At 40.1% G+C, this 26,886-nt stretch overlaps 1 protein-coding gene across 1 annotated transcript; it reads left to right on the forward strand.

Moving 5' to 3' along the window:
- Window positions 1–87: 87 nt before the first annotated feature.
- Window positions 88–21,408, forward strand: CIR1 (corepressor interacting with RBPJ, CIR1). The gene is made up of 10 exons (XM_066322789.1): window positions 88–218; window positions 914–1,008; window positions 1,633–1,706; window positions 2,727–2,740; window positions 2,839–2,894; window positions 3,249–3,297; window positions 3,489–3,606; window positions 16,652–16,758; window positions 18,179–18,264; window positions 19,855–21,408. Exons 1-10 carry the CDS (start codon window positions 147–149, stop codon window positions 20,585–20,587), a joined length of 1,404 nt encoding a protein of 467 aa, XP_066178886.1. The 5' UTR covers window positions 88–146; the 3' UTR covers window positions 20,588–21,408.
- The last annotated feature ends 5,478 nt before the right edge of the window (window positions 21,409–26,886 follow it).

Genomic DNA, 26,886 nt, shown 5'->3' on the forward strand with positions numbered 1-26,886 from the left:
GGCGCGGGGCGGGGCCGGCGGCGCCCGCGGAAGGCCCGCCCGCCGACCCGGAAGGCCCGGCCGCGGCCGCCCCGGAGCTCTCCGTGCCTGTCGCTGTCCCCGTGCCTGTCCGTGCGGGGGCCGGCGCCTCCCGCTCCGCCGCCGCCATGGGGAAGTCCTTCGCCAACTTCATGTGCAAGAAGGATTTTCACCCCGCCTCTAAATCTAACATCAAAAAGGTGAGGGCGTCTGGGGGTGCTCCGGGGGAACGGGTTGCCGGCACTGCAACGGCCCGAGCAGTGCTCCTCATCTTCCTGGGGTGACACCGGGGCTGGGGCAAGGAGCATGGAGGAGGCAGAGAAGATAGGTAAGAAATACCTGAAGCTTCGAGTTTTCTTGTTCCCAGGTGTGTATGACTGTCGCATTTTCCTGGCTCAGGCTTTTCAAGACCTGATTCTGAGGACAAATAGGCACTGTACGCCGTCCAGGAAAACCCCACCTGTGACGATGTGCCCATGTTTTCCCAGTATTTCATACCTGCTTCGAGCTGGTTGCAGGTGCCCTCCCCAGAACAGTGTCCCATGCCAGGAACCCCCGAGGGACCTGGGGTCTGTCGAGACTTCACCGAGCAAGGGTCAGTGCAGGGAAGACAGTGGCACCCACGGTATTTTCTGAGCCTGCTTTTCCTTTTGAGCTACCAAATTTTCTCCTGTCTTTGCAGTGTGTAAATGTTGTTGGAACTTGGAGTTTCTGAAAATTATTGCTGTGGGAAGTTCATTTATTAAAATGCTGGATGAAAATAATGCATTTCATGTGATTAGAATGGTGATCATCCCTCGTTAAGCATTCTCAATTGAGTAGGCCAGTTATTTATACATTAATGTATTTTGCAATAGTTTTTGTATTTAAGTAGAAGCTTAATTATTTTAATTAGGTATGGATGGCAGAACAGAAAATCTCATATGATAAGAAGAAACAAGAAGAATTAATGCAACAGTATCTGAAAGAACAGGAATCCTATGATAATAGGTAAGAATGGGCTTAAGATTCCACACTTCTTCCTCCTGTCCTGTTTTCATCTTGGTGAAGTCATATTGCAGTGAGCAATTCGAATTCCTGTCTCCCATTGACTATAGTAATAGGAGAGAGCAGTGATGTGTGGTTAAGCAGAAGTCACAAGAACTTATTTAAAGTGGTTTATGCCTGTCTTCTAATTAATTTCAAAATATGCTACATTTCACAGAACAGCCGTGAAATGTATTAATAATGTATTATTATTATTATTATTATTATTATTATTATTATTATTATGTATTGTTATACCTTGTATAATAATAATGTCACACAAATCTGATTTTCATAACTCTGGACATACTGCTTTTCAGTTGAGATTAAAATGTGTGATTTTTGGTACACAGTGGATCATGCAAAAGCATTGACTGGTCTCTGGTTTTTTGGTACTCAGATTTTGTTACTGTCATTAACAAATGAAAAAATGCTAGTTATCACAACAATTTCATACTGTTTTGTTGGTTTTTTGTTTTGTTTTGTTTTGTTTTTTGTTTTGGTTTTTGTTTTTGTTTTTGTTTTTTTGGTGAGTGTTACCAATGTGACTGTTTTGTGTATAAGACCCCAAACTGCGCTTTTTTTTAGGTTGCTTATGGGTGATGAGCGTGTGAAGAATGGTCTTAATTTCATGTATGAGGCCCCACCTGGAGCAAAGAAAGGTATATTGATCTCACAAAACTTTAATTTCTTTCAAAGAGAATGGTTGGGTTTTTTAAGTAACAGTTCAATATGAAGGGAAAAACCAGATCAAATATGTTTCCAGGAAACAATTAATAAATAAATAATAATAAAAAAATAAATTCTGTCCTCAACCAAGGGTGTTTCTTTAGCCAATTATAAAGCCATTGGACGAAGAGGACTAGACCTTACCAAGGCAGCGACTCAGACAACACAAACCTGGGCTGCTCTCCTTTACAGAAATAGCAGGTTGCTTTGATTTAAAAGTTATGCCCATAATTCAACTTGATGCTTGTCAAACATATGAAATACCAAAGCAAGAAATTAATTATCAGAAGTTAGAAAAATAATAAATGCTGAAATTCAGTAATCAAAAGTGCTGCCTGACTTGTGTCTGGTGAGTCTATGACTGTGTCATGAATGGAAGTTTCTAAATACCTGGTGGACATTCACATGAATCACTTAATTTTAGCAAGATTGGAATGTAAATGAAGAACTAAGAAAATGTATTCCCTCTAAGAGAAAGTATGTTCCCTTCAAAATGCATCTTTCCCATTTGCATGAAATCACTTGGAAATGCTTGGATGGACTCATTCTTGTAGACCAAGTTTTGCAGTTATTTTACTTTAGAAGCTCTAATAGTCATCTCTTAAGCTTAGAGCAAATGCGATTTCAAAGTAGCAGGTATTGCTAAACTTTTTTTTTTAATATCTTGAAAGTATTGTTGCTACTCTTGCCAGAAACGTTTAAAGTTTATATTCATGTAACAAATCAACATAGTTTTAGAAGGTGATTCTGGATTTACAGGATTTATAGCTATATACTTGAGGCTGATTATTTGTAAGTGCGTTCCATTTAAATAAAGCTACTTCCTGAGTATTTGCACTGTTGATTAGTATAAACCATAAAATGTTTTGTCTTTAGATTAGAAATACTATCTGCATTTTACGTACGTAATTAATGCACCATTTCTTTTCTTTGCATGCTTTCTGAAAATTCAGAGGAAACAAAAGAGGTATTGCATTACATTATTTCTTCACATTTTCTTCTTGCTTACTTAAATTCAGAAGTATTCTGAAAAACTTCAAACTTACTGTGTTTTCTGTTTTATAGCAAGAGGGAGAGACTGAATACAAATTTGAATGGCAAAAAGTTGCTCCTCGAGAAAAGTAAGATGTCTGCATTTTTTCATATGCTTTTCTTTTTGTCTCCTTTTTTCCCCTTTTATTCCCCTGTTATATTTTTGAGCAGGTCAAAAATACATTTTGTGTGATCTTGTCATGTCCTGACACTTAATTAGTAAAACCTGTTAACCTGGAAGTCTTTATTTTTTAATAAAGCTCAGCTGTTTTTTTTAATTTCATTTTTACATCCATATTTGAAAACGCATTAAAAACAATGTTTACAGGAATTATGCCTCTGAAATGGGTGTACGCTTTATCAACAAAAGGTAGTTTTGTGTATGATGTCTTTTAAAAAACAGTAGTGAATTGAGTATTGTTTTTTTTGTGTTTGTGTAACAGATATGCCAAGGATGATATGAATATCAGAGATCAGCCATTTGGTATCCAGGCAAGTGACATAAATTTCACTCTGTGGATGGCTGGGGTGTATTTCAAATGTTGTCTAACTGCAGAACATTCACATGGACTCTCTTAACAGTGGGTTTCAAAACTTTTCTTCTGCCTGATGTCACAGACATTTCTGTAAACGTTTGGCTGTACTGGTGACTAAATTGTGTCAATTGGCTTTGTTGCCTTTAGGTGCGGAATGTGAGATGTATTAAATGCCACAAGTGGGGTCATATCAACACTGATCGAGAATGTCCCTTGTTTGGCCTTTCTGGGATCAATGCGAGTTCAGTCTCCAGTGATGGTTCAGGTAGGCAGTGAATGGTTGTTAAAGGTTGTGGTTACACATATAGGGGGAGCTCATCATGTTTAATTTTAGAAGGTTTAAGTTTATCATATTTCAGAGAGCTGATGAAATCTGGAAAACAGGTAATTCCAAGTGTAGGATCCACAATTTTGAGTTAATTATTTCAAATTGCAGGGACCTAATTTTCTAATTAGTAACTCATTTAGAAAGGATTCCTTATTGCTTTAATCCTATCTGTGCCTAAAACTGAGAAGCTGCAATGAGACTGTTATCAGAGTGGCAAAATTTGTGTCACCCAAAAAATTAGTGGATTGTCAAAGATTGTCCCAGTTCAAACTTAAGCAAACTGCTTGGAAAAGATGGAATTTATCATTATAGCTTTGTTAATCACTTGGTGAAAAGGAGAGGTTTGTGGGCTTTTTTTAAACATGTAATTGTGCAAGTGGACAAGCAACTGTAACCTAGATTTCCAAATGTCTAGTTTCCTTTCATCTGACTTCTTTTTGCTTCTTCAACCACAATTTTTTTTCTTCTATTAGCTATCCTGTTATGTGAAGTCACACAGCAGCTAGTGCTGGATTATGTTTGAAGAAATGGCTATGAACATTCAAATTGAATATTGCTTTTGCCTACAATACTTTTTTCCCATGAGTTAACCCAAGCTGTAATGCTTTTAAATTTCTTTAAATTGGGGCCTGTTACATCAGAAACATCATGTAGCATGGATGAGTCTTCAGCCTTGCTGTACTGTGCTTAAAGTTACATGTTGCATCTTGGATTTTACAGGGATACAGTTACAGTTGCACACTTGATGGTTTCTGCTTTTCTTCTCTCTTCCTTCAGGTTATCTGCTTTATGTAGCAGCTCCTAATTTAGTTCCATATTTAGCCTATCAACAATCTTGTTTTTCAGAATTAGGTCACAGAAATACATAGTTTCTTTGAGATGAGGCCTGGAGTAGCTAAGTTAAAGGAATGGTGACTTTTACTCTCCTGTCTTTTTAGGCATTGTCTGATGATTATGTCATTGTATTACTCATCCTGTAGTTGACTTGCTCAGCCTTTCTGTTCAGTTGGTTATAAAATTAAATCATGTTCTTGCATGATTCTTAACTTAGAAAAAACTGTGCTTAGAGCATTTGTTGGTGGTGGAATTACATTGTGTACCTCTTGCATGTCAGAGATGCTTTTGTGCTACAGAACTCACTGTCCACACCTCAGTTCAGATGATGTGGGTAAATTTTAGGGGTGCTTGGTTGAGAAAGCGGAAAATATTTGTATGTGCCTCCACAAACCTGGATATGCATTCCTTATTATTCGTTACAGTGTAATAGAGACATTCTGCAGTGTCAGTAGAAGAATAACTGCTTGTTTCAAACCTTACTAAGCTATCTATGTAAGTGTAGGCAGCATTTGACTGCTGTGGGTGTTTCCCACTTAAAGAGATGTCCCCCAAATGGCTTTTCAAACCATCTTTTTAAGCCTAAAGAGAGCATTTAGTATATATGATGAATTTTGCGTGAAGGAAAATAGTGTAAAAATATTTAGATGTTCTCAGACTGTGCCAGTGCCCTTTCATTTTCAACTCTGGAAGTTAGAAGACAGTGTGCTATGCTGAGCTTAGACTCTTGTAGGCTGAGGAAGGATTTTTAGGGAGTAGGGGTGGGCGACAGATCAGGATTTGTATATATAATTTGTAAGATGCTGTTCTTGAATTTGAATAGTCAGCTGTAATGATACTGCTACTTTCTCTTTCTTCCAGGGAAACTATGTAAAAACACTGTAGGTAAAGCTTAAAGTTCTTGATTTAATAGCAAATGCAAGGCTTAGAGAAAGCGGTAATATTAATTACAACATCATGTAAAAGGTTGTCTGCTTTTTCTAGCCTCAGGAATACAAACCTTTCTAAACCTTCATCTGATTTAATAACAAGTTAAGTTACACTCCTTTAATGACTTCTGGAAATGTGTATAAATGAAGCATTACAGTTAAGTGACAACACAAACGCTTGAATTCACTGCTTCTCCTAAGAATCATAATTCATTCACGTGGTATGTTAAAGCATATGCCATATATTTTAAAAAAAGGTATGGGTTGGGTTTTTTTTAATGTTGAAAGCCTGACAGAAGTCCTGTGTTGGCTGGGATGGGAGTAATTACTTTGCATTTCTGAGAGCTCAGCCCAGTTGTTACAGTGCTGCAGATCCACAGTTCTCTGCATCTGTTTCCACCTACAAGAACCTTCCTCTGTTGCTCCATGCAGTACACCTCCTCAAACACTGTTTCTTTTTGCTTCTCTTTAGCAGTAATTGCATGCACTCCTAAGTCGCTTTCTAGACTGAATTCCTGATTATTTTTTATTGCTTTATAGTACTGCAAAAATGTTCACTGCCACACTGTTCTTTAGATTGGCTAGAACTCCAGCAAATGCTACTTTGGAAGGGACAGAGACTTCTTATAAGATCATCTTTTTATGAAACTGTTCTGTGTTTTGTGAACTGATTATTAGGTTTAAAAAAGTCCATTGCACTTGGAACAAGTTGAATTGCACATGAATTGCTTCCCAAGCACCCCCTCCTCCACATGTCACAGGTGTCTCCTTGTGCTTAGAAAGCTGGTAAAAAACATTTAAATACTCCACAGTTTTCATTTATCATGGGTGTCAGCACCAGGAAAAAAAAAAGGGCAAAACTACTTGGCTTCTAAGGTCAGGTAAAGTGCATTCCATTTTTCTGAAGCTGTTTGTTCCTTTCTAAAATGTAGAGGTTAAAACACATGTCTCTGAACAGGGCAAAGGGTAGGGATTTCAAGGATAGGCAGTGATTAATGGTAGTATACAGCAGGTCTGGAACGAGTACTAAATTTTTTTGACTGGGCTTCTTACGAACCCAGTGTGTAAAAATACGTTTGCAGTGAACTCTCAAAGAGTTGAAAAATGTTCAGCTAAATTATTAGAGCATGTAGTACTTCCAAAGGCTAAGAAGTATTACCATATTTAGAAAGTGGTTGAAAACTTCTTTCTAGCTGGTGTTTCAGGATATTGAAATATAAATATTGTCTCATAAATGAAAGGGTACAGCTGAGAAATACATATATAATGAGGAAGAAAGGTGAAACCAGAGTAAAATTTTAGTACACTAGTCAATATACAAGGATTCCAGTTAGTTTATGAAATTAATTGTATTAGAAGGACCAAATTTAAGTTCTAAATAAGTTAACATTTTTTAATCAAAAAAATCTTTGAAATTTTTTTATCTTCTTTAGAAAGAGCTATATTCTTCCAAGTTACCAACTTGGTAATGCTTTATTTCTTCTGATTTATAATCTTTTCATCCTTATAGAAGTTGATCTTACATCCTTTTCATGCAAATTGAATGGAATAGTTTTTTTAGGCAGTGCGTGGTAGTTACCCTAGCTAAATTTAGGTTAGAATTCTTCAAACTTTGCAAATACTCTCCCTTGGTAGAGCACACCATGCATCAGCACAGTGTTGGAAGGCTCTGGTCCATGTGCTGCTGAGCATCCTGGCTGGTGATAAATCTGCCCAGTCAGTGAGTGGGAACATTGAGCTTCATGTTTTTTAATCTGGAGTGCTAAAGACACTGGCATCACTAATATCTGCAGAAGGAGGTTTTAAAAAATGGTCTGGTTTCCCTGTCAAAGATTTGTAGCAGGCCTTCAGTTTGTGTTTTGTTGTAACTTTTTCCTGCTTCAGAAAGAGTGAAACAAAATATCTTGTTTGGAGTCATTATTTCTGTCAGCCTCAGAGGAAGTGTTTGGCTGCAAGTAAATGAAACTCATGGCTGATGTAGTTGACTACATCTAAAGTTCCTGCTCTGTTTCTCCATGAGGAAAAAGAAAAATTATTAACTGAGATTTCTTTTTCCCCCCACATCATGTCCAATATAAGCTTTTTCTTTCCATTAGATTTTGTAAGCTGTGATTCTCTCATTTCAGCAGAATAGCTATCTTTTAATCTGATGTGAAGACTACATTGTAATGTTCCTCTTGACACATAAAACTGGCTGGCAATCGCCATGTTGGATTTGGTGTTGAATATTTTGTGTGCAAAGACCAGTCACAGCTCTTGGTGTTTTCCAGTGAAACCACTGCAGGCCAGAGGGTGTCTGTGGCTCAGAACTGTGTTCTCTTCTCTTTCAAGATCTGACTACATTGCAGTGCTTCAGCAAACAAAAATAGTGACAGTCAGTACCTTAACTTGGGCATGGTGGTTTGGTTATTTTGCTTCTGGGGTCATTTTACTAATCTAGCTGGTAATTCATACAAAAAAATTTCTTACCATTAAAAAAGCACCTATTGAATAATATCTCACCAGTGAATAGAGATTATTTTTGCAATAAGGCAATTTCAGTGGATGTGGTTATCATGGGATAATCACACCCCTGGGGTACAGCCTTGTCTGTAATCTCCCAGGAGTGTAATTATTGCATGATAACTGCACCCCCTGGTGTTGCATTATTTCTATTATGAAATTCTTAGTTTTAGATATAAAGTAACTTTGATCACTGGAAACTGCAAAGTAGTGTTAGAATGTTCCAGCTGTGAGGCTTACGGAGACCAACTTAGAAGATTTACTTCTTTACAAAGGTAAATTAGGCAATCAAAATGCTGCTTTGGGCTAAACTGATTTGCAGAGTGTTTTACTGATAAAATCCTAACTTTCAAAGTTCACACAAGATGAAAATATCGCTTGTGCTTCTTACTTTACATGCCACTGTGTATATGTGCATGTAGAAAATACAGAATGCATACCAGCAAAAAAACCCAGCTCACTAGCATCTCAAAGTTTGCCTGCTTTTACAATCTTTTTTTATCATTAACCAGCAGCATCTGTTGGGGGTTGTGAGGTTTTTTTGTGAATCCTGAAAAGCCATTGACTTGATGGGAACAGAGATCATTTGGTGTCCTGTGCAAAATGTTTTGAAATAATACTGTTATTTCACTTCAAAATTGCCTGCAACTTTCTTGGTCTTGAAGTTAGGACAAGCTGATTTTTTTTTTTCTTTCCCTTCCTTCCTGCAAACAATCTATCCTGTTCAGTGATGGTTTGGGCAGATAGAGGGAGAGGATTACTAAAAAGCTATGAAAGTTTGAATGCTTACAACTCTTATTATATGGTTTTTTGAACAAAGAACCCACTATGGATCTGTTCCTTTCTTATGAAGAAAGGTATTACTATTGTAGGAAGTGAGGCTAGTGTCTCAAATTGTATGAATAGCATAGTTAGAAGTGGGATAGTAAGGTTAAAAGATGTTCTTGCACTCTTGGCCAATGAAAGCTAAGCTTGAAGAGTGCTGAGCATCTTCCTCTGCTGTGGACTCCTTTGCATATCTTACAGCTGACTGGCTCCATATATGTGATCCATGCCATGGAATTACTGAGGAAAAGGTAGTGTGAGGTGCTTAGCACCTTGTAGAAAATTCAGGCAAATAAAGGTGAAAGTCTAATGGAGCAACATGTATACATACCTGGTATCTTATGGTCTACCAAAGTAAAAGCACTCAAGGTATGGCTGTGCAGGTGCGGCCTTCTAAAGGCTCCTTACCCAGTTCTGTGCTTTGCACCCTCTCTTTTTGTCTCCTGAGTTCCCCTGAACTAACTGTTGTTTCCATCTGTCTGTGACTTAGTGTGTTCCACTGGTCTTAAGCTTTTCAGAAATACCTTTCCAGAGTACTAATCAAAATTATCAGTCACATGGAGACAGCAAAAAATGAAACCTATGTTTATGTTACATTATATCTGCATCTCACTGCAATTTCCAAGTGACAAATATGGTACCTTTTCTCCCAACAGAGAAAAGTCTGCATTGTATTGGGAATGCAGAAATTTAAAAAAAAAAAATGTTCTCTTGAATTTGTAATAACCAAGAAAAGGTATTTGAATATGTTAACTGTGAATATTTGTATAAATGGTCATCTGTAGAAACATACAGTGTGTGCAACCTTCCTTTATGATCTGCAGCTGAGACCTTTGATTGTGAACAGTAGGAACCTTAACTAAATCTTCACATAGTTTAAGAACTGTCACATTTTAGAATAATCCTCCATTTATGTTTCAGAACCCTTGGTATTTGTTGTGAATGCATAAAGTACAGATTCTATTAGAAATCTTGTGCTTAGCATTTAAGCAATAAGTATGGATTCCAATAGCAGTTTGATAATGTTAAATGGTTTTTACTGCTCCAAAAAAGTAAAAAGGAAACTCAGGTTTCTCTGAAATACTGTATCACAAAAGCATGTCAAATTACGCCAAAATTCTCTGCATAAGTGTTAAATACAGTTAAACTGCAGGCCCTCTGAGGAAGAGCTAATTAAAAGCCAGAGGTTTTAGTCATTGATTTCTCTCAGTGCCAAGTGCAGCACTTGCTTTGAAGTGTAAATATGGTCTGAATGCACTCATCTCTGAAACAGATGAAAAAATTATCAGTAAAAAATGATTGATTCTGAATTAGTGGAGGCAGCCTAAATTTACTGTGTGTCATGATCACATAATTTTGATAATAGTTCTCTGTCCTTTAGATAAAATAAGTGCCTACTCTCATCTCTGTCACAACCTCAGTAAAAGTTCACAGACGATGGAGTGTGATTAAGCTCAGTCTGTAATTTTTTCCATTTTTGTTCAATGTCCTTTTAAGGCATTCACAAAAGCCATAGAAGACTCGGTGGACAAAGAAAGTATATGGATGTATTGACACAACTGTCTATTCTAATATTAGTTTCTCTTTTAAAGCAAAACCTGAAAAGCATTGCATCATATGTTATGTCTTTGCTACCGCCCAGAAAAGGCAGCATTCTTCATTCATGGTATATTTATCCTTCATATGGTTGTGTGCTAGATTGAAATCCAACAGCAAAATGTTTTGTAAAGCCTAGTTAATTCAAAAGAGGGGTTTTTTTTGCTTCCTAGGTATTTATTTATCTACTTTTCCACAGCAAAGCATGGCTTTAGTACCACTGTTGTGTAGAAAACCAGATAAATTTCAGTTTGGAGGAGTTACGGCCTCATGTGGTCCAAGCTAGCTATAAGAAAGGATGTTGACAACGTGCTTTAGGCCTACTTTGTTAACAAAAAAGGTGTGGCAATAAAAGAGAATCTTTAAAGTATCTTGTCCTTGATTCATAAATTTTTAACCATGGTAGCATGGAGTTTTCTGACCATGACATGTACTGGCATATTGATAGCAGATGCACAGGGTTTACTATGTTTACATTTTCATGTAAATTATCTCTCTTACCAAGTCAGGAGAAGTGTGATGGTGTGATGATGATGATGTTTTTAGATTAAAATGATCACATTTGTAAATGGAAAGATATCCCATGCCAGAACACACTTTCTGAAAGGGAGAAAAGCCTGTTCTAAAAACAATATTCTAAATACTCTGTTTTGATGACATGCAAAATGAGCACTAGTTAAAATAAATAGTTGTAATTAAAATTACACCATGAAGAATCTACATTTCCCAGCATTTTCTACAATTTTACAGTAGCTTTTATATAGTGTACTCTATTTAATTTCATAACAATACATAGGATACAAAACACAACATGCATACAGCCTTAAATATCAGACATTTCTGTAACTGTAGCCACAATGTAAGTACAACTGGTTGCTCTCATTTCCCCTGCCAAAGGTGGCAGTAATGTTCACAGTATTATTGTTTCTTATGTCTTTGCTTTCCATTTATATTCCACAATAAAAATCCATTTAAAACTTCATTGATTGTAAAGAATAATTCAGCTTGCTTATCTGCACTGGTGACAGTAGTGAAAGCTTTTATCAGTAAATTGTGCAAATGCTTTCAAGGCTGTGCATCGTGAGCGTGTGGAAGACAAACTGCTATTTTTGATGATACTGGCAAACATAATATGATAGTCTGTCCTCACTGCCACTGAAGCTATTGCAGAAAAAGTGATATTTAATCACAGTTGTTATGAAAAGGTGTTTCCGCACACTGGTCCCTCATATTGAATAATTAGGAAAATGTGCTTTACACGTTGTAATGCAGGCCTGCTGGATGGTGTGTTACAGCGGGCACTGCTCTCCTAAGGGTGCCCATGCCTCCTAGAGAAAACGTTCTGAAAACAACTGTGTTACATGCACTCTGCTTTTGTAGCATCAAGAGAAGTACAGAGAGAATTAATTGCAGCTATAGGTTTCTCTGGTTTCTGGGACAGGTGTGGGGTAGTAATGCGGGGTGGGAGAACTTGCTTGTAAGGCAGGAACTTAAGTAATTGAAATGCAGAACTGTATTCCCCTCCTTAATAGAAGCAAAACTGATTCTGTTAAATTCATCTCAGTTGTGTGATGAGAAATTGGAGTGCTCCTTGTTCTAAAAAAGCAAATTTACAATATTTTATAGAAATCCTAGTATGACCTTCTTCTGCAATCCAATGTAATTAATGCTCATATATGCCTGAGGGAAAAAAAAAAAAAAAAACAACCTGTTTATGTATCTCCTGTTTATTTAATTGTACAAGTATTATAAAGATGCACCAAAAGTTGTCATGCTGAGATTGTACTCAGGTAGTGCTTTGTGAAGACTCAAATCCTTCTTTCACATTTCATTGCATGTTTTAAGTTTCTAGTTTTTGTGCCCCAACTCTTTGAGTCAGCTGAGCTATCGGAATTGTATCCTTAAATAGTGTCTAAACAGAAGATAACAGAGAGAATTAGTGCAGCAAGAACAACTGTGGAAAGTAAGCAGGAAGAAACTGTAACCTCTTTGTTCGACAACACTGTTTCTTGAGAATTACAATAGCCAAACAAAAAGCCCCTTTAAAAATCCTTTGGTGGGTCTTTAAGTATGGAGACTTTTTTTATGCAAGCCCTTAGTATAATTTTAAGTACCTGTAACTACAGAAGTTGTCAGTTGTCTTAATGCATAAAAATAAATATCATGTTCACAAGCAGTTAATTACACTATATTACAAAAAGTTTTTCCAAGACCGTGAATTAGTTCTAAAGCAGATAAATGGTTTTGTTTTAGCCAAGTGGCACCGGGGAGATTTTTAAAGATTTTTTCTTTTCCCTATCAAAATGCAAATTTCAGAAAATAACCTTGACAGTCCTATTCAAAAATAGCAAGGTACTGTATTTGACTTGTTTCAGGAAGAATAAGAAACAGATGATGAAACTTTGTAGCTTTGAACTTATTTTTAGTTTGCTGATGAAAGAATGCTGAGAGACTACTTGTCAGAAGTTGTAGCAATCAGCTATTTTTATAGGATTTCTGTATCTAAAGTTCTGCCAGCTCATGATGTAATATCTCTAGATGTTTTCACCTGCATGAGGTCACAGAGGTAGCTTCTTCACTGGCTGTCTTACAAGTCTGTAAGGAATGCCTATATGAAGAGATTGATTTTCATAGCACATAAAGGATTTTTGTGCCTGATGTAGGAGTGACTCTTTGCAAGTTGATGGGTGCTGTTCAAGAATAATAAGCTATCCTCATAGCCAAGGATTTTAGCCAACTGAGAGCCTCTTAGCTCAGTCTTACTATCTGTTTCAGTTAATGACTCAGCTGGAGCATAGGGCTGCCAGGTATACCTAGTGCTGCTTTCTCTGGCAGCCTTGGAGGGTGACGACACAAGTGTGGTCATAAGCCAAAGGCAGGCTGAAAAGACTTACCACTTTGGGTTACCAGGCAACGTAGTGGCATCAAGGTTTAAACTTTAACTGCTTAATAGGGAAGCCAAGGACACTTCTGAGAAGTCGCTTTTTTCAAATCTCTGTTAAGTGAGGTTCAGTTTTTAGAGTTTCTTTTACAGGCTTTGCCTCTCTCATTTACATTAGCCAGGAGAAATCCCCTATTAAATTTTATAGTATGGAAATCAGAATATGATCATTTACTCACAGATTTAGACATCTTTTAGGACTCTTTGAAAAAGCATCTCAAAAGGAACTATGTCAATGCTGTCACATAAAATAGCTGTGCCCAGGAATCCTGAGAGACCTCAACCTGTCACTGACATTTCAAAGAAAATCAAAACTACTTATCAACAGCATTAAAATATTAATCAAAAGCAGTCTGTTGAGGTGGGAGAAGAAAGCCACCAAGCATTTGATTCCTTTGATTCCAAGCAAAGGAGTTTAATTATGAGAATAAACATTTTCTTGATTGTTCTGTTGCAGAAAGTAGATAGTAATAGCGGTTTTCAGTTAAGCTGGGCAGCCATTGTCAAATATGATGTCTTAACTGAACTTACCAGCCTGGACTTGTTAACTAGGTAGAAAACAGTCTCTTTAGACTTTTCAGATCAGAGATTGTTTTCTCCCTACTGTGTCCCTACAGGTGTCTTGCTGTCATTGGGCAGCAGAAGTTCTGAGAAGCTCAGTGGCATCATTGTTCAAAAAAGAGTGTAAGCAGGTTCATCTGTTTCATCCTCTCAAAAATGTTAATGTTTTTCAAACTGCAAAGATGCCGTACTGCAAGGAAGTGTCTTTCATAATCAACCTCTCTGGGCAACTGTCCATGTCATACCTGGGTGGGGTCTGCACACAGAAGGGTTGTGAAATAGGATTGTGTTTGGACTCTACTTCTGTTGTGGGGTTGGTTTATTTTCTGAATCTCATTTCCTAGTGTTTTCTAAAGCCTTTAATTGTAATAAAAATTACATACTTAATAAAGCTTCTTGGAGATTCTTGCATCTCCTCGCAAGCTAGGCTGAACCTGAATTACTGTTTCCCTCACAATTGTAAGGAGACCAAAACAGGAATAATTTATTTCATAAACAACTTTAGTCTCAAGTTTCTGTGAGTGCATTTGATGCAGCTTGTATATGTCCACAAAACAGGAATAACAGTAGTTTTGTAACTGTCCTTATCATGGTAATACTGGGTTGCAACTAAAATACAGTAGGTGGAGCTATGAATCTCTCTTTGACACTATTGCACAAAAATCAGTAGTGTTGGGCATTCATTACAAGCTTTTTCTTAAAACAGAAGAAATTATTTTGCTTGCCTTTTTCCAGTGTTATGCACAAAGAATGCCAAAAAAGTTTGCTTCTGGAAAATAATTTTGTATTGTTCTTTTGGAGGCCAGTATGCCTTCATGTCTCTCTGGTCTCAGTTCTGACCATAGTCCTCATAGGGAACCACAAGGTTAGGGCTTCTGTCTTGGTTCTTTAGCAATACTGCTGTATAGATTTGGACAAGTTGCATTTCTCTTGATCTAATCTTACTAATGAGAATAATGAAGTATTGGATACACTCCAAAATGTGTACGATGCTGAAACACTGAAGAGGAATACTTAAGAAGTTAGTTATGTTACTTCGTTAGGCAGTGGCTCTTTTGAATAATAGGGAGGAACTGCCTTTGAATAACAGGTATTCTAGGCTTGAATTGGTCAGGTGTTCTGGTTTCTTTGGTGTGGAGATACCTTTCATGACTCTGTGCTTTGTCTCTGTTTGACTTCCTCATACAGGGTTTTTGACTGAATTATATGGACTGTTTTATACGGACTTTTCAAATCAAGGCCTCTTCTGATACCAAGAGGCCATTAGGTGTCTGTCTAATGTTAGTTTGTGTTCCAGCCAGAGTAGATTTTGCCGAGCAGACCGAGGTGTGAAATTTGAAATATACAAAAATGTAGACACTGGGGCCTATACACATTCATTAACTGTGAGTTTACAATGATACTATAACACATAAAAAGAAAAAGCACTTTTGGTAAAGTACAGGGGGGATGGAAAGTAACCCCCAACTTATGAAAAATGTAAACTCAAAGGAAGACTAAAAGGTATCTCATTTGAAAATTCTTTTGCCCGGCAAAATCAGGAACTTTTTAAAATAAAGTCATTAATGCAGGGTCTCCTTAAACCATTTCCAAAGTTTTGTTTCATTCCTTCCTGCTTTACATGGTAGGCCTGTTTGTTTCTGCAAGGTAATATATTGTGTAGGAAAACTAAGAAAAAGGTTACTTCTTTTGAGAAAGTGCTATGTTACTTTCCATATATTTTCTATAGCAAAAATCTCATTTTATTTTACCATACTTGTCTGTGTTAAAAATCTGTGACTTTTGTCAGTCTTCACAACTAAGAAAGTCTTAAACCACAGAGCAGGATTTCTTAAGGCTAATTAATCTTACAATTTACAGTATTTTACTGAAGTAACAGTAAATGTGTGCTCCATGCCCTGTTTTACATTTCCTGTAATTTAGATTTACCTCACACAGTTCATTGACAGTAAGGCTAGTGAAGGGACTGGGAAGGAAATTTACTGAAAGTGACCTCGCAAGAGAGTGAATATTTAGGGTGAAGAAAAAGTACCTAATCAGACAAGTACTCGACATTATGATCACAGGGATTCAATTAAAGCATAGGAGTGAGTTACAAGGTTTGTAAATTATGCAGTCAAGTCTGAATGATAAATAATACATCCTGTATTTTACTCCTTGTTAAATTCTTGCAAAGAAAGAAATCATGTGCCAACACCTACTCTAATGAAAAATATAGCAAGGTTTTTAACCTAATAAAACCAGAAATCTCTGAGGAGATAACAGTCAAGAGGCTACAAATATTTGGCAATCCCTAGAAAAAGTAAGGACATAGATATTTTTTACGTTTTATATTCCGTATGTATTCTTCTAATGCTGCTTTTTACATTGAATTTCAAAAATTTGTGTTATTGTGAAAAATTAGTTATTAGTGACATATTAGAGGTGCATTTTCTCATTGTTTTAAAGGAGAGGAGGCACCTGAGTCTTATTTAATGGGCTTTATTTAGATCTCCTGTGCTTTTTTACTATAATAAAAATATATTACTAGACTTATCTAATATATTGTTTTCAACATGACAAAGTTACATAAGAGAATCCCCTTGTACTTAAAGAAAAATGCAATTATTTTCCATTCTGAATCTTCAGACTGCTGTTTTAGAAAATCATATCTGATTATTTGCTCAGCAGAAGATTATTGAGTTGATTTAGCTGTGATTTTACTTAACAAAGCTTCAACCGAATTCCTACTGTGGAGTCCAAAAAAGGTAGAGAGATATAAATGATATATTCAAACTGTGATTTTTGTGAACAGGGCCATCAATGCACCCCTCGGAGCTAATAGCGGAGATGAGAAACAGTGGGTTTGCACTGAAACAAAATGTACTGGGGAGAAACTTGACCGCAAATGATCCATCACAGGTAATATCTTTTTAGCAGTAAGCTGAAAATGTCTGTAAATCTAAATGTGATTGCTTGTGAATTGTTACTTAATGTTTTCAAATATGCATATCCATAGGAAAGCTGAATAGCTATACCAGTAGAAAAATGTCAAAAAACTTAGTTTTCCAGCCTTGTTTCATACAGAATGGTGAATCATAAATTACTTCTTTTTAAACCACATATAATAAATTAAATCCCTCTTCGGGGCAACTAGAAATTGAATTTTTCATAAAGGAGTGGTTAGGGCTTCTGCTGCATACTTGTAATGCAGTGCTACCTTTTGGAGGAAGTTTGAGGCATTATGCACAAATAATTACTGCCAGGAATGCTATATTTGAAAGGGTTTTTTAACTTGATTCACTATTGTTCCAGTTATTATTTCTGGGAGTGAAAATGGTTCAATTGCCTTTACTTAGCCCAAATTATATTACTAATTGAGGTACTTAAATAAAAGTGTAAAATGAAAGATTAATATACAGTGCTTGAAGTAACCTTTGTTCATATGGCAGGATAGTCAAACCACTAGTAAAGAGGGGATGGCTACAAGCTGGTCTTGAAATCTTCAGTAAATCAACAGTTCATTGTGTCTGCAAAGATGGATGTACCTTTGCCTTTAAAAAAGCTATGTACCTCAAAAAATGTAGCATATGGGTGCTGTTAAATGAATCATGTTGATATCAGTATATTTGCTTTATGTTAGGTGTGCTGGGGTTTCTTTGTAAGAGCTTTTTAATCTTTATTTTTTCTTTCGTCTTCTGTGTGTGGCTAAAATTAAAAACATCACTGTGGTGTACCAGATGTGCATAAATTGAGGAATTCAGGGTCTTCAAAGTAGTTTTGCTTTGCTGATTGCGTTACTGTATGTAGATTATATGATTACAGTATTTTGCATTGCTAGAAGACTTTGTGCACATTTAAAGACTAATAACACAACAGTGAAGTAGATGTGTTACCCATTTTCCTAATGACTAAACCGAGACAGAAAAGTAATTTGCTTAAATTACTCTGAGTTCAAGCAGGACTAGTGTCTTACCTATTCATCCAAGCATGATAACAATGAGGTGACTTATCCTGGGGAATCGTGGGCTTCAAACCTGGCTCATTTTTATTAACTATTTCAGAAATGTTTCTTTCCCTAGCAGTGATTTTTTCATGTGCTAGTAATAACTCCTGTTGTATAACCCCCACATTATAACACCTACTCAGCTCTGAGAGAGAATGTTGGGGGTTTTCATTTGGTAGTGGGTATTCTGTTCTAACCAGTGTCTTAGGCTGACTTAGTAATACAAATATATTTGTGTCTGTGCAAAAATAAGGTATATAGAGGTACCACTTTTAAAACAGAAATCCGAATGAAGATATTATTTTTATCTGTAAGAATCTTACTGCATTTTTCTAGGAGTTTGTTACAAGTGAAGGAGATGACGATCCAGAAGTTGAATTTTTAAAATCACTGTCAACCAAACAAAAACAGAAACTCCTAAGGTATGTCTGGTATCTAGGAGAGGGGATATGTATCACCAGTAGTTCTGACTGCATCCATGATTGCCACTGTAACTCTTTGGTGCCATTTAGCACCATTAGTACAGAAGAAAATCAGCTTAGTCTAACTTGACCACAAATGGCATTACGTAGCTTGATTTTTAATCACCTTGTTTTATTTTAATCTGATTTTAATGCCTTTGACTGGAGCTCATTTCCAGTTTAACTGGGATACTGAAATACTAATTGACTCACTAGAGATGCTGTGCTGCTATTTTAAAATACAACTCTGCACTCCATTGTTTACAGTATCTTCTTCTGTGATTAAAAATCCTGTGTTCTTGTTCACTGGTTTACAACTTGACAAAGTTTATCTTCACCCTGTGGCTGAACTGAACCTGACCTTGTAGCCCCAAGGCCAAGGTTGGCCCAGCTGCACCTTATGCTTGTGTCAGGGTTTGCAGCTCACTGCTCCCTGAGGGTCTAAGTTAATGAGGTTCCTGTGCTTTGCTTTTATCCAACTGATGTTGTGTGCCGGGTGACTTACATTTCTTTTCTCTCTTAATTTGCAATGTTATCCTGAAATAACCTCAAAATGTTTAAAATCAAAAATACTTACTACTGACTGGTAGATCCCACAGAGGCAAGCACGTAAAACGAGCTTTTAGAATAAAAGATGTCACATATGTGGGGAGTGGAAGGAGGAGGGGAAGGTGAATGGCTAAGCAGGTACATGAGTAGGTAGGTACATACAGTATTCATATGTGTAATAAATCTCTGAGAATAACAGACATGTTTTATGTTCCTTTTAAGTAAGGAATGTTTAGAGTAGTTTAAAATGTTGCTTTTGTTTGAACTTCTGCTGGCCCATCACATTGAAATTTTTATAATCTTTTATATTTTAGAAGTTGAAGTTTAGTAAATATTTGGGTCCTTTAGGCTTTATTAGTCTGAAGCGATTTTTTTAATACACTGGAAGCAGTTTCACTATTCACTCACTGATTTGTCAGTGCATGATGGAATGTTGTATATTTACAGATAGAAAATGTAAGATTCTAGTCATGTAAAGAGAGGTTACTGGAAATATCTGTATTATTTGCCTAAAGAACTCAAAGATGTATGTTTCAGTCTCAGTTTTCATCATTAATAGGAAGTGAATACTAATTGCAATTTTTTTCATTTTCAAAATACATTTTTAAAATGCACAAACAAAAGCAGCAATGATTTTCTAAAGTCTCCAGAGCAGCCTTACAAGGGGAAATAAAGCACTACTGAATGTATTTATTCCCAGTTACAAGGCCCAGATTGACATCTCTTACTTATCTTTTTGAAAATTAAAGAAAAATTTAAAAATCAAATTACTCCTGTTTTGAGGGAGCAGCTGTGGATTATATACTATGGGTAATGCCAGGTTAGAAGTTCTAAAATGAAACTTTGCTGAAAAAGGAAAACAATATAATGATTTTTTTATGAAGATGAATGTATTTACTGTGTAGGTCATCAGAAGTAGTGAACTTTAAAAGACAGTGACTTTGCAATCTAGTATATCTTAACATGTCTGATTGTGCCACTCTTTTATTTTGAAAATAAAAGGAAATTGGATCGTCTAGAGAAGAAAAAGAAAAAGAAAGATAGAAAGAAGAAAAAGCAGCAAAAGAAAAAAAGCAAAAGTAAACACAAGAAACATAAGACGAGATCCTCTTCCTCATCCTCCAGTGAGACTTCAGTAAGCAGCAGTGATAGCGAGACTGACAGCAGAGATAAAGCAGCACAAAAGAAGATGGATTCTAAGAAAAGAAAAAAAGACAAGTTTTCAGAGGCTAGCAGCAGCAGCGATTCAGAAGGAAAGGCAAAAACGAGGAAGGAAAAACTTTATGAAGATCTCTCCAGTAGTCACGGTAACAAGGACAAAGATAGGGAGAAGTACAAGCCTTTAAAGCGAGATAGTTCTGCAGAGAGCAACAAATGGAACTCCTGTGAGGGGGAAAGACAGTCCACAAGCAGATACCATAGCACCAACACGAGAGACGCTGAAAGAAAGGAGAGGGATAGTAGAAGCCAAAACATGAATGAAGGGAGCAGGAGAAGCCCGTGCTCAAATCACAGCAGTTCCAGGCAAAGGCACATAAGAAGAAGTCCAAGTCAAAGCCCTGGTGAAGAGCGGCGTAGGAAAAATGAAACCAGAAGCCCCAGCACAGATGTACACAAAGAGAAGAAAAAATGTAGAGAAGGCTATGAGGACAAGTGCAGTAAAACAGAACACAGAGAAAGGAGCAGACGCAGTAGAAGTAGAAGCAGAAGCAGAGAGAGGAAAAAAAATAGATAGTGTAGGGGACAGGAGCAAACAAGAATCTCTCTGGGTTTTGATGAATACCTTTTAACAAGGGCTCAGTTACATACTGCTGTTCATTTTCCAACCTCTGTAACTAGCATTTCTTACATAAAGCCAACAGCATCAATTGTTGGTGTTGGAAATATTGTTGGAATATTTGTAAATTGGGTGTAAACATTAAGGTATTTTTTTACTGTCTAAATATGCTTATTGACAAATACTTCTTGTATACATGCAGTAATTCACGTACCTGATTTTAGGATTTTAAGATATTTAAAAGCAGTATGTGATACTCGTGGTTTCATCCATGATTTCTGTTTAGATGCAACTGTGAGGAGGAGCAGAGAAAGCATTTGAGATAGTTTTGGATAAGATCACCTCTTTAAATATCAAAGCATTGTCTTGTAGAGGGTTTTGGTTTTTTCATACTGAAACATTTTTCCTGAAGTTCCCTGTAAGAGATCAATTTCATGAGTTAAAACAACAGAGAGACATAGTTCACATAAGTGTATAGCAAACATTTTGTTGCCTCCTGCAGCGTACATCTTGGTCAGGGCTATCTAAACATCTTGAACCCCTGTTGGTATGTGTCAGTACAATGTCAAGTTATTGTTCAATAATCTCTCAAGACATGAAAAGAATATTTACTGCCTCAACTGTTTCAGGTATTTTATTGTTTGTGGTAGTAAGTTAGTGTAAATAGTCATCCTTTTGTTTTCATGAACCTTTTTGTGTTTATAGTGATTGTCAGTCATTTTCTGCATATGTTGTTATGAAGATGAACTTCCATAATAAAATACCTTATTCTTTAAAACCAGTAATTGCCATCTTCTTCAGAGTTCTGAGTCAGTACAAATGCACAAGGCAACACTTCACAAGATTTTTATTGCAAAGGAAAGGCTTCTCTGCTCTTTCAGGATGGCAGATGGAAGTACATTCATTAGTGGACATGTGAAACAGAGTCACTGTGCTCAGTATTCCAGCAACTTTCTTACCCTCCTCACTCACAGGACAAATGGGACTATCTTTTATTACCAGTCCACTTCCACTTCACTCAGAAGATTTTCAGGACTGCACAGAGTATAATAATACAGGGTGAAAGTGACCTGGCTTATCGTTTAAGTGCATGTGAAGAGTTTGAAAGGGTGAACCATTAAGAGATGTCACCTTTTCAATGTGTCTGCATTAGGTTGCTCTGGGCATTCTTGCTGAAGTAGCTGGGAGTTAAAGAGCCCCTGCAGTAGAGTCAGCCCCCCTATATTGATGTGTGGAAGCTCTGATTTAGAAAGAACAGGAGGAGACTGCAAAAAATGTCTGTTTTAGCAATCTAAACAAAACCTCTTTGTAAGAGAGGACAGAGTGATAGGGGAAAAGGCATATTCTGATAGAACATTTTTCTGTTAAGTGCAGCAGGAAGGATAGGAATAACTGGAAGGTGCCTCCATTCCAGAGAAGGGTCTCTCCAGTTGTTTTGTGTTTGGCTTAGGAATCCTGTCAATTACAATGCAATTGACTCCCACCTGAAGAAGAGTGGATAGCTCGACATCCGCAGCTCTTTTGTGGGTTCTGCACTTTACTCCTTTCTATTTAATTCAACAGCATATCCTGCCTTTTCGCATAGGAAGAAACTGGCAGAAAAGCCATGATATTTTGGATGTATCTGTCGTAGACTACATGTGGAAGAGCTTTGGAGCAAGCCACGCATCCTGCCGGGGGAAGGTTGGTGTGGCTGTGCAGGCAGTGTCTCACTGCCCCCGGTACCTTCCCTAGGCCAGTTTGTGTCCCCTCACCGGTACGGAAGCGACCCCCGGGGCCCTGGAGGGCGGCTGCGGGAGGGTGGGGCCGCCCTGGCCGCAGGGCAGCCCGGCCGGAGCGCTCCGGGCAGGGGGCTGTGCGGGGCGGCCCCGGGGCGCCGCTCGCCCGCCGCCCTCACGGGCCCCGGCGGCACCGCCCGCGGCGAGGGGCGGCTGCGCGCGCCCGGCCCCGCCCCGGCCCGCGGGGACATGGGGCGCCGCCGCCCCGGGCCGAGCGCGGCGCTCGGCAGAGCCGGCGGGCCCCGGCAGGAGGTGCTGTCGCTCTGCGGATGGAGGTAAGAGCGGCTCTGGCGATGTCGTTATTCTGGATTTTATTTATTTATTTTCGTAAAAGCCGCGGAGTAGGGTTAACCTTCTGCGGGGCTGGGCGGAGGGGGCCGCGGCGCCGTGAGGTGGTTCCCTCAGCCTGGCGGGGAGGGCAGGGCCCGTGGCAGGGGCTTCCCGGCGTCGGAGCGGGGGCCGGCGGCTCTCCGGGGGGCTCTTCTGCTGCTTAGCCCGGGGGCTTGGGGCTGCCTCGGGACGGGGCGAGCTGCGCTCCCGGATCCGTCGGGCGGCTCTCGGGGCGGGCAGGGAGGCGGGGAGCTTCGGGCCGCTTTCTGGGTGTGCCGCCCCACCGGACCCGTGGCTAAGGATTAGCGCCGAGTAATAAATTATTGCTACTCTGAAAGTAAATAGAGGGGTGACTCCCAGATGGGGCTCCTGCTCGGATCGGTACAATAAATATCCCTGAAGGAAGCTCTCTATTTATGTTGTTGTCATTGATTAATTCTCGCTACCTCATTTGATTTCGATTTAGAACGATTTGATTCTAATTTAATTAGCATGTAATTTGGATGTACATAATTACTGTAATTATGACATTCAGGTAAGGCAGCTTTAGGCTGAAAGGCAATTTCAAATTTTCTAGCAGCCTACTTTGTGCCGGGGAGCGGACAGGGACCCCGCGCCCTGCCAGCCAGGTACCAATTAGCACATCTCGGGAGCAGCGCTGCCGCGCGTTTGTGGAACAACAGCGGCGCCGAGGCGGCGGCGGCGGCGGCAGAGCCGCGCCCGGGGCCCACCGGCGGGTGCCCGCCGGGAGCCGCGCCCGGCCGCGGGTGCGGGGCCGCGCGGAGGTTACAGAGCGGTGACCGTCGGGGGCCCGGCCGCCCCTCCGCTCGGCGGCCCGGGGAGCGGTGAGACCGGGCCGAACTGCCCCGGGCCGGATGTGCGCGCGGTCCCGGCGGGCCCGTCCCGCCCCGCCGTCTCCCAGAGAAGTTCGCGCTAGCTCGCCCGCTCCCAGGGGCCTTCCCCGGGCCGGCCGCCGCGGCCCCCCGCGCTCCCGCCGCCGGCTCCTCGCCGCGGCCCGGCCCGGGCACCGCCGCCGCCCCCGCGGCCGCCCCGGCCGCGCCCCCCGCCCGCGGCCGCCGAGGGAGCGCCTGTAGGTGGCGCCCGGCAGCCGCCGTGCGGCCCCGCGCCGGGAGCGTCCCGGTGTGCGGGCTCGGTCTTGTTCCTGCTCTCCTTTTTGTAATGTGTGAAGGATGTTATTCCTTGAGGAAATTTGTAGCTAAATTATTCTCACTTAAAATAAACACTTAGCACACCAATTACTCAAAGGGGCGGGCTGTCTGTTAGCTTCCCTTCATCTGCGTTTTGGAAGGGTGGGAAAGGATCCTGGCCAACAGATAGATAATGGCTGCAAATAAATTACAGCTCCCGCAGATAAAGTTTCCATTTGAATTAAAAGACGCAATTAAGAAGCTGTCCAGGCACGAGATCGGGTGTTTATATATTATCTCATTAGAACAAAAACACTGATGTTACCTTTTAAGTGTAAAACGAGCCATTGGGTCTGTAACTCGCCGCGAGGGGCAAGGGACGCGCTTCCTGCGAACGGGGGACCTGGCGATCGAATGACATTTACTACATAATTTTTCCTGGCGTTTTACCTTCTCCCGTCTGTGGTGGTTGCCGTTGCTGGCTGGTTGTTTGCCGTGTTTTAACGGGCTCCCGGAGCAGGGTTGAAGTTGCTGTCCGCGAGGTGTGGGGATGGGCAGCAATAGCTGGAACGGGATGTAAACGAGAGCCAGGCTCAGCTCACGGGCAAGCCCGGAGCGAGCGGGGCCAGGGCGGCGGGAGCCCGGCTTCCCCCGTGCCTCCCTTCCCGCCGGAGCCCGAGAGGGCACTCCTCTTGTTCTCGGTGCTCTCCCGCTCTCGGGTTAGCGTCCTCTTACTAAATAGGTGAAGTACGGATTCAAAGACCGAAATCAGATTTATTTTTCGATTCTCACACCATTTGTTCTTTAGAGATTTTTTTTTTTTGGTAGAAGTTCCCCAGACCATATAATTATCTCCAACATTTACGAAAGAATGGTATCATTTATTTTCAAAAAAGGTGACACGCTTTCTATTTTCTTGGTTAAACGAACCGGCTCTGTGGCCCAGAGCTGCTCCCTTCCTCATTTTTGGGGAGTCTGTAAGTGATGGACGTTTTCTGACCCGAAGGGGCAAAGGCAATGCAAAAAGGTCCTTGATCACTGAGCTGAGAATTGTAACCCCGGCCTGGCAGAAACTGGACCTGGATGGTGTCCTTTGATGTGTTTTATTATAAATCGAAAACAAAGCTGACTTCTGCCCAGCACCCCGCGCGGGTGCATTCCTGCGCAGCCCCCAGGCCGCCCGGCGGGGAGGAGAGCCGGGTCCCGCTGCCCGGCCGCTCTGTGTGTTACCGCCGCCCGAGCGCGTCCCCCGCGCCCGCTCCCCTCCCCTGCCCGCCGGGAAACCTGCCGGCTCCCGGCCGGGGGCGGGAGGAAAGACACCTTTGCCGGGATGCTTTTGGCCAGGAAAATTCCGGAGCGGCTCTTGGGGAAGGTGCTGCCGGCAGCTGTGATGCGAGGCGCCTCTCCCGGGAGGCTCCCTTCCCCCGGGCCGCGGAACGGCCCGCCGGGCTCCCGCCGCCGCCCCAGGGCACAGGCGGTGTCGGCGCTGCCCGGCCGCTTTTGTGCAACAGTAGCGCGGAGGAGGTGGGACGCGGTTATTAGTATTCACGGCAGATGTATTTTCTTTAACGCAACGTCTTTATTCCAGTTGGTGGCCGACAGCAGAATCCGTTTGCCGATGCTATTTGCATTCCCTGTTTTATGGAGGATTAAAATATTTGTATTCATCCAATCTGTACCGGCCAGAGTAAATTAACTTTTTTTTCCCTCACCCTCTTTTTTTTTTTTTTTTTTTTTTTTTTTTCTTTTTTTTTTTTTTTTAATAACACAATTATCTCATTAACAATTTGCCTTTAAAAAAATACTGTGGCTGTTAGGTTGGTGGTCAGGAGACAAAGGGAGTGAAAATAATTTTCATTTCAATAATTGCCTTCTGGTCAATTTAACTGTGCCTTATTTTGAAAGAGCCTGTCTAAATGAGATTCCTGTCCCAAATGTGTTCCCAGGCCTTAGCCCAGCCTTTAATTATTCCTGAGTTTTTTTTCTTCAGAATAAGACGCTGCACTGAGTAATCACAAAGAAGTCAGAGAGCATCCTTGAACCTTTTCAATAGCAAAGCCACTGATATTCAAATAACATGCAAGGACCATTTGACTGCATGGGGACATAAGCATTTCCAATTCACTATTTGCATAGATCAACTGTCTTTGAAAAGGAAAGGAGCAGTTGTCTTCCATAACATTAAAAAGCCTAGTTATCAAATCAAGTGCTTAGTTTGGGGCTTTTAAAACGTTTACATTTTATCTTAGGTTGCCCTTTACCGTTTGACATGCAAATTTGGTGCAGTTAATTTGGACAATTAAAAGGATCTTCAAGGGAGCTTTGTCACCGAGAATATTCGGAGTTTTCCCCGTGGACCAGCTGAGATAAAGTTGGCCAGAACAAATGATGTCTAGGAGATTAATTAGATATTTGATAAGACATGAATCCCTAATAAGGGAATACAAGGCACAGGGGGCTGCTGTGTGCTCTAAGTCAAAATTAATAACATTTAACAAGATTTTCATTTAGGCATGAAATGTCTTTTCCGGAGTATTGACTCTAGCGATTTATTCCCCCGAGATCACCTCCCAGCCTAGGCAGCCTTGTGGCGCTGAAGGCTTTTAAAATTAAATAAATAGTTCCTCAGCACAGTTTGCCTTCGCTCGATTTTGGGGACAGTTTCACCAAAGACACTTAGGTCTCGGCATGGTTTCCGGCTGTAGCAGGGCTCGGATTCGGTTAAAATTTGTGTGTTTGGTTTTTTTTAAATTGTTTGTTTGGGTTGTTTTTTTTTTAAAGTAAATCAAAGCAAAGGCGGTTTGAAAAGAGCGAGCAGAGTGGTTCAGTGCGCCTGACTCTGGGGCCGGTCCCATCCCCTCCCAGCTTTATCATTACTGGCTGTATTTTTAATCACAGTGACTATAAGGCCGATGGAAAGGGGTGCAAGGGCTCCCACTAAAAAAGTGACCCCAGCGAGAACTAGGCGGGGGGGAAGGAGGGGACACGAAGAAGAACAAAC

This window comes from Sylvia atricapilla, chromosome 7, assembly GCF_009819655.1.
Source record: "Sylvia atricapilla isolate bSylAtr1 chromosome 7, bSylAtr1.pri, whole genome shotgun sequence".
Classification (NCBI taxonomy): domain Eukaryota; kingdom Metazoa; phylum Chordata; class Aves; order Passeriformes; family Sylviidae; genus Sylvia; species Sylvia atricapilla.